Source organism: Sebastes umbrosus, chromosome 11, assembly GCF_015220745.1.
Source record: "Sebastes umbrosus isolate fSebUmb1 chromosome 11, fSebUmb1.pri, whole genome shotgun sequence".
NCBI classification, from domain to species: domain Eukaryota; kingdom Metazoa; phylum Chordata; class Actinopteri; order Perciformes; family Sebastidae; genus Sebastes; species Sebastes umbrosus.
Window position 1 is genome coordinate 26,445,965 of NC_051279.1, and position 8,610 is coordinate 26,454,574.

Sequence of the window (8,610 nt, forward strand, 5' to 3'; positions counted from 1 at the left end):
ATGACAACACTATCACTGCCTTACATAGGGTGACTAGATCACAGCCAATCAAATTTGGGGCAAAGAGTACGTCACAGCTCAGCCAAACCCGGTACCGGGTCCGTCGGATTAAAGAGGTTAGAGGACAGACCCCTTGAGATGCACCATCTCGTTTTCAGCTGGTCATCTCAGAACTCTTCAAAAATCAACTTTCAGAGACTTAAAACTGGTTTGAAAAGGTAATCTATCACAGGTTTAGGCTCTGTTAACATGACACTGTACTATCACCCATTCATTCAAACTCAAACATCCATGATTTTAGAGTCTTTGACGAACCGCAACTTCTGCGATACAAGAAAATACCAAAGCTTCTCACAGTGTCCACAGTGCAGTAGCTGTCCTCTGGATTTCACCAAGCAAGAGTTTTCATAATAGTTAATAATAACCATTTGACAGTGGAATACCCAGCTTACCATGTCTCACAAAGACACCTTCTCTTACCTCTGAGTTTGTAGGAATCCCCAGTAGTGGATTGAATAGTAAACATGTAGGGATACTCGTCGCTGGAGACCACCATTGCTCCAAGGAGAGGCAGAGACCCTCTGGGAGGTCGCTGGCTTCTACTGAGTTCATTCAGATGATATTGGAGCTGACCAACCTCCGGGTCCAGTACAAAATATCTGCAGCAGGGAGAAGAGACAGAGACATAAGGAGACAGTTAAACATGAGAGAGGTTGGGACAGAGCAAGGGCAAAGAGAGGACGGGCTGGTTTTGGAGGGAGTGTTACCATCTCAGTCTACAAAAATGTAATTAATTTGAGGGCTGTCAGTTGATTCAAAAATGTAATCGCGATTAATGGCATGATTGTTCATAGTAAATCATTTTTTTGTATCAGTTTGTATCTGTCTCTTGACTGCCGACCTCACGATATGTGAATGAAAATGGGTTCTATGGGTACCCACGAGTCTCCCCTTTACAGACATGCCCACTTTATGATAATCACATGCAGTTTGGGGCAAGTCGTAGTCAAGTCAGCACACTGACACACTGACAGCTGTTGTTGCCTGTTGGGTTGAGACTAGAAAGGCTCTATATAAATGCAAGGCCATTTACCATTTGAATGACCGTGTGTGTTTTTGTGTTCAAAATGTTTTTGTGTTTGCATTGTTATCTGTTTTGTTGTTTGATTAAAAAAAGAACTAAAAAGACTAAATTCAGACATCTTCCCGACTCCACACCTGTTTCTCTCTGACTCACTACACATAAATCAAAACTTAACAACTCTCCTATTAATCTTTAAATTCAGAGACACAGTGAGGGAGTGAGACATGAGCAAATCACTGTAACACTCTCTGCAGCGTGGCAGCTTGAAACATCACAAGAGCGCATCCATTGAGAGTCATTGTTGTGCTCCGGTTGTTATATTTTATCACTCCCCTTTGAACCTCCTGCTCACACTGTCTCTCTCTAACACACACACACACACACACGTAAACACACAATGACAACCACTGTTAGTGTAGTATTGCTCAGTCAGCATTCTCCTCTTGTGATGAGAGTGAGGACAAATCGTATTCCATCTCACACTGGAGCTCATATGCAAGCTACTGAGGGCTGAGTGATTTCACCCTGGAGTCTTTAATATGGTCATGAACCAGTATCTCTAAGCACTGATGAGAACCATCAAGGGGGTCGGAAGCAGGGATGGATGAAGAGAGAGAAAGGGGTGCTACAGGGATAGAGAAAAGAAAGCACAAAGGTTTACTAGAAGACAAGGAAACCGAGCAATGAGAAGAAAGAGGCCACTATGAATAATTTAAATCTGTTTTCACACAGCAATCTGTTTCTTCCGCTCCACTGCTGTCATGCGACTGTGTGGCATGCAGTGGAACATCAAGTGGATCCAACCCAGACCTCCTTTCTTTCCTAAATGTAAATGATCAGCAGCACAAGCATGAAGCAGTGTGAATCACTAAGCTCCTGTCTACATTAGGTGTTATGTTCGGTGTCTTCTGTCACCGGACGCAGCAGGGATCATAGCAGAGCATAATAACATGTTAACTTCTCTGACACTGGTGTAACCATAGACTGTATAGAAGAAGTGGACGTAGTCACCATGACGCCACCCATTAGTTTGTTCACTGACGTTTTGAAGGCTCAAGTTCAGCATTCTGGCCGTCGCCATCTTGGTTTTTGGCTGTCGCCATCTTGTAGTGTGTTCCAATCCATGTACTTCCTGAAGTACACTTCAATGTAGTGCACTTTGTCCACTCTGTACTTACTTGAGTAGTGCGTGAATTTCAACTGGGTAGGATTGTCTCAAATCGAATACTCTGCGGCGCACTGACCGGAAATGCCAATTGCAACATTTGACCGCGGCCATTTTCACATGTTTGAAAAGTGGTCGTTGTCCCGCCCCTTCCGCTACGTAGCCAAGATGGCGACAGTTAAGTGTGAAAAGTGTCCAGCGTTCCACACTCAACGATTTGACTGTTTTGAGTACAACTTCTGGGTACTTCGAGTGCACTGCATTTTGCCATGCTTCACAGTGTGAACGCACTTATGCACTCAAAATAGTAAGTGTAAGTACTGAAGTATGCGGGTTGGAACACACTGTTGGTTTTTTAGCCGTCGTCATCTGTTTTTTTTCCCGTCGCCATCTTGGTTTTTGGCCGTCACCATCGTCCATAGACTCAATGGTTGTCTTTGTCATTGTATTCTTCCAGTGGGAGTGAAAGACAAACATGGCAGGAATTGGCTTCAGTCTAATGACACCAGCCCAGCCAGCACAAGCAGGTATGAAGGTCATTCAACTGGACCTGATGGAGGTGTAGAATGCAGATCTTATCCATGTTGTCTTGTGCAGGAAACACTGGAGGGGGAAATAGGAGCTGAATGAAAGGCTTGGGCAGTGAGTGCATTGATCTTACTCTGACCCGCGCACCTCAATCATCCGTCAGCGAGGTGTCCAGCCAACCATTAGGCCATGTAACTCTCACTGGCTACTAAATCTATCAGTCAAGTTTGCAGAGCGGACCGGCAACTGGAAGCATAGAGGCTCGAGACGGGAGGATGAAAACAGCAGTTCAGTTAGATAGAAGCAGCAGGCAGAGGGGGAGACACTGACAGATAAAGAGAGACACACAGATAGACAGCAGTAGACAAGTGAGGGGAAAAGGGAGATAGGAAAAATGGAGAAATGAAATATAGAGTGGGAAAATAATTGACATCTCCCATCAGTTGGTATTTAAAGCCTAAGTTTACAATTAATGTCTATACATCCAATGTTTTATCACCTAAACACATTGTGTGTCTGAGGTTTAACAAACGTGTTGAATGCATTTCCTTCCTCATAAAATATTTGCAAAGCCGATTTTTAAATATTTAAAATCGAGCATTGTTTACATCCATGCAAGCAGTCTTCTTCTTCACTGCCTTTGCCTCAGTAGAAAGCAGATCTGCGCCAGGTGTGTCTCAAGCCCTGTTCAGACCTGGTATTAACATGCGTCCTCAGTGATCGGATCACAAGTGGACAGCTCTAAGTACAGGTGCGTTCACACCTGTATACTTAGAGCTGTCCACTTGTGATGACCGGATCCAGGGCAGGCTGTTAAATAGTGTTGATAAATTTGGCGCTCCGGCTGCTGTCCATGGTGCTGATCTAAAGCTGGTTTGCAGGATGGGAGTTGCATGGTGAGCCTCTCCATGGTGGCATAGCAATTGTCTAGAGTGGTTGTGTGTTTACATGCGTGTGTGCGCACGAGCGTGTGCTTGTGTTTGGGGTAAGGGCCCAAGAAAGAAAAATTTGTACTGGGGCCAATCATAATTCTGTTACACTGCTGATCTCAAGGAGTTTATCCTCAAATTAAATTTTTTTTAAATGAATAAAATCTATATTTGCTTTTGTTTCCCTTTGTAGTATGTTTTGTGTGTCATTCTTGTCCTATTTTTTGTCATATGTGTGAAGTCCTTATGTTGATTTGCAATTTTTTTTTAAAAAATCACATAAAGCTACCTCGCAGGTCTAGCAGTCAAATTGAAACAGACTTCCAAAGAATACATTATTCATCAAGTTTGGCAGCCACACTGAAAGCAGCTCCAACTCTCTGGCGTATATATTCTCTGTCACAACAAATAACAACAACTAAATCCCCTCTGACAGACTGAGAACAACAATAAAGTAACAATCAGTGCGATGATACGAACATGATACCGTCTGTCTCCGGGCTCAGCTCGCTCTGACAGAATGCAAGATGAAAGCACAGACCGGGGCTTTGGGAAGTATTGAGATATTTATATCATACACACGCATACAAACTCTAGCGTCTCATGTGTTTCTGAGACAAGTACAGCAGTGTGTGTGTCTGTGTGTGTGGAAGTAAGTATAGCACACTGTCAAAATGTGATCATGGAGCTCATTACACGTTTGGATGCTTTTGCTATCGATCCACTAGGACAGAGAGAGTGTGAGAGAGAGGAGGAGGAGGAGGAGGAGGGAGTATTGAGATGCAGGAGAGGAGTGCAGGGCTTTCCTGATCCTGGATGACTCATTCAGTGTTTCTGGGACTCCCACCCCCACATCTCCTCTCTCTGAGCCATCACCACAGGTTCACACTGAATGAATGAATGGAAAGGATGCACACATGCAGACGAATGGGTGGAAAGATGACCTGATGGTATATATAGCTATATATAGACACGTTGCCCCAAGTTGGTTGATGCGACTTTGGTCAAATATATAATATATTAACTAGGGCTGTCAAAGTTAACGCAATAACAACACGTTTGCAGTTTTAAAGCTAGAGTGAAGATCTTGGTATCTTATGAAACTAGAAAAACCTAAGGAATACATTGGTACCAACCATGTCATACTAGCTTGTCGCAAAGGAGGTTAAATAACGCTCCAAATCTTAAGCTTAATTTTGGCGAGGAAAAACTGGTATGTCCATTTTCAAAGGGGTCCCTTGACCTCTGACCTCAAGATATGTGAATGTAAATGGGTTCTCTGGGTACCCACAAGTCTCGCCTTTACAGACATGCCCACTTTATGATAATCACATGCAGTTTGGGGCAAGTCATAGTCAAGTCAGCACACTGACACACTGACAGCTGTTGTTGCCTGTCGGGCTGCAGTTTGCCATGTTATGATTTGAGCATATTGTTTTATGCTAAATGCAGTACCTGTGAGGGTTTCTGGACAATATCTGTCATTGTTTTGTGTTGTTAATAGATTTCCAATCATAAATATATACATACATTTGCATAAAGCAGCATATTTGCCCACTCCCATGTTGATAAGAGTATTAAATACTTGACAAATCCCTCTTTAAGGTACATTTTGAAAAGATTCAAAATGTTTGATTAATCGCGATTAAATATTTTAATCGACTGACAGCCCTAATATAAATAAAATATTGTCAAAAACTGACATTAAATTTTGAGAGATACACTTTGGGATCCCTGCATATGTGTTGTTTTTATAAGATTTATGTATTTGAGGAGTCATATAGGCTAATCTGAGATTGATTCAGGGATTAACTCAACATTTTTTGGGCCAAAACATTTAAATTACATTTTTGAAAACAGGTTTTAGATTTTCATGTAGGGTAAGTAATATTAACAAAAACATAACAGAACAGTAAATTGACTAAATAAACTGGGGCTCCATCTGAGATCTTCAAGACATGATGATAAACTCAATTATGAGTGTAAGATCAAATACCTCTATCCATATATTATTAGGGATGTCACTCAATATAGGAATATTATAGAAATAAGATTAAAACAACACACACGTGATTTCTAAAGACAAAACAACATGTCACACAAGTTGACTGTGTGACAAAAATGACAACACACAACACACTTTGTCTGTGAGAGTCCACAGTGACCTACCTGCTCTGCCAGCCCTGGAGCGGGTTGGTGTATTTCTTCAGGACCCCCTCCAGGTGCCTCTTGCTCCGGGCTGTTTTGTGGAGCGAGGGTCCAGACCCAGACCCTGCTCTGCTGTCCCTGGTCCCGGACCGGAGCTCCATCGCAGCCGGGCTGTGCGTCTGGCCGCCCGGCTGCTGCTGCTGCTGCTGCTGCTGCCTCCTGCAGGGGCTCCTGGCCGGGCTCTCCGGACGCGCTGCTGCCCGGCTCATGCTCATGTTGCTGCTGGCTGCTCTCGGTTCGGCTCAACTCTGAAGTCTGGATGCTTTTCAGCAGAGAGGAGAGAGATCTGATATGAACTCAAAGATCTGATGCAGCTTTATGTGCAAAGTGATGCAGATTTGAGAGAGAGAGAGTCAGATAGAAGAAACCAGAGCAGCTTTACTCTCCAGTCTGCTGCTGCCTGGGACTCTGTTGACACACTGGAGGGATATTCCGACTATTTCACTGCGGAGCTCTCTCTCTCTCTCTCTCTCTCTCTCTCTCTCTCTCTCTCTCTCTCTCTCTCTTTCTCTCTCACCCTCTCTGACGTTATTGCGTTTTTTATTTTGGAAATCCCGGGTTGGTCCCTCCCCCCCAGCACCAGGATCCAGGATCCTCCCCCTTCAGCCGGCAGCAGGGATCAATAATGCAGTAAAACCTCAGAGAACATCACAGTCTGAGAGCAATTATTTATGTTATTCCACTAATAGGCCTATTATAGAAACATCACAGCTTCAACATATCACAAGGTATTATGAATGGATAGTCCTATATTTTATTTTATTTTTATTATTATTTATTTTTTGCATTTCTACAATATATTCTTTCATCAATGGAAAAAGTGCAAACAGGGGGGAAATCTATATCCATAACATCTACAGATATATATATATATATATATATATATATATTTTTTTTCTTTTTCATTGATGCAAGAATATATTGTAGAAATGCAAAAAAATAACTGCAGAGTAAACAACTCAAAATGTAACTATTGCAATTCAGTTTTTTTGTAATACATGTAATTGCGATGAGCAAATATACATTATGCAACTTTATTAGCAGACCTGGACAGGAAATTTTAAGTCAATACTATGAATAACCAGTAAAGCCTGTTCCTTCCCCATCACTAGGGTGAATTAACCTAATGTGGGACATTTTTTTTGCATTTCATATTTCAGGAATATATTGTGATATGAAGTCAATATATTAAATCCAAACCCAGTGCCACTCCAACATCTCCAGGATGTGTTTTAATCAAACCAAAAAAATATCACACTCATAAAAGAAATGGTAGACATATCAGTACTCTAATGCTAAGTTTTCTAAGACAAATATTTATTTCTTAATGTGGACAGTCATCTCTGAAATGTGGGACACTGAAAAGTCTATCTAAAGGCCTAAAAATCACCTTCATTAATGTAGGAAACACTGAAGGCTAAATGTGCAATCCCATGTTCAGCCCATTTTACCACTTACGATGTTATTGCTGTTACAAAACCTAGGCTTATGTGTGGATGTTACATGGAGAATTGAACATCAAACAAACAACAATAGTTTTTAAGCATTTGGTCATATTAGAAAGACATTAAATAGTCATATCTTTTATGCAAAGAAAGCATAATTAAATGCACAGCTTAAAAATAAATACCATGAATCTACTGTGAATTGCAAAGATGAAATGTTAAACAGTTCAAAATGTTTTTTATTTCACTATACAGGGAACACATACAACGGTAACAGGCATATAGGGCCTATTTGAAGATTTGAAGCCAATACATCAAACTGTATTGTTTTATTTATAAGAAATTTATACCCTTAACATTAAGTTTCTCTAAACACTATATGCCACTGACCTTTGGGTGGTCTTCACACAGGGTGCTTCCTGTTTGAAGACAGCTCCACCCTAATCTATGATTGGACATTTGAGAAATTATGTGATTCTGATTACATGACACCACGGCTTGTGTTAACCAATATTGGCTTTATTTGTTTGTTTTGTTTGACTGGAGTTTAGGTGTCCCACATTAAGGCAACTCACCTGCCAACAAACTGAACAGGCTGGTGAGGAAGGCTAGCTCTGTGGTTGGATCGATCTGGAGGTGGTGGCAGATGGGAGGATGAGGAGGAAGCTGGACCCCATCCTGGATAACCCCTCCCACCCCCTCCATGATGAGCTAGTCAAGATGAGGATCACCTTCAGCCACAGACTCATCCCCCCTCGGCACAACACAAAGCGCCTGGGTCAGTCCTTCAGCTGGTAGCCATCAGGCTCCACTACCAAGAACTGACCCCCATATGAGAACTATGAGGACTTTAAGAACTTTAAACATGCTCTATCTGCAACCATGTTGGACTCTAACCACTGGCGCACTTTACACTTACTTTACACTATACATCCTATATACCACTTTATAGACTGCACATATGTACATATTACATTTATTTATTGACGGACTGTACACACTATGTTCACCCATTCACTCTGTATCTTTCATATCTCTATTATTGTTTTTATCATTTTTGTATACCCTTACCTCTCCTGTGTTTCACTGTGTTTACCTCACCTGTGTTTGCTGATGTTGCTGCTTTGACACCTGAATTTCCCTCCGGGGATTAATAAAGGTTCATCTTATCTTATCTTATTCTATCCCCTATGATGTCATCCCAGTAGCCCATTGAAGGGCTTTATTCTATGATCTTTATCATGAAAAACA

General features: G+C 41.7%; 1 protein-coding gene across 1 annotated transcript in view; it reads right to left on the minus strand.

Moving 5' to 3' along the window:
* The window catches only part of LOC119496339 (oxysterol-binding protein-related protein 10-like), a 46,828-nt gene extending 40,451 nt beyond the window's left edge, over positions 1-6,377 (minus strand). Inside the window, exons 1-2 of the mRNA XM_037783560.1 lie at positions 5,876-6,377; positions 481-659 (exon numbers count right to left, since the gene is read on the minus strand). Coding sequence (XP_037639488.1) covers positions 481-659; positions 5,876-6,129 — 433 coding nt within the window. The 5' untranslated portion in view covers positions 6,130-6,377. The remainder of the gene's footprint in view (positions 1-480; positions 660-5,875) is intronic.
* Positions 6,378-8,610: the final 2,233 nt, after the last annotated feature.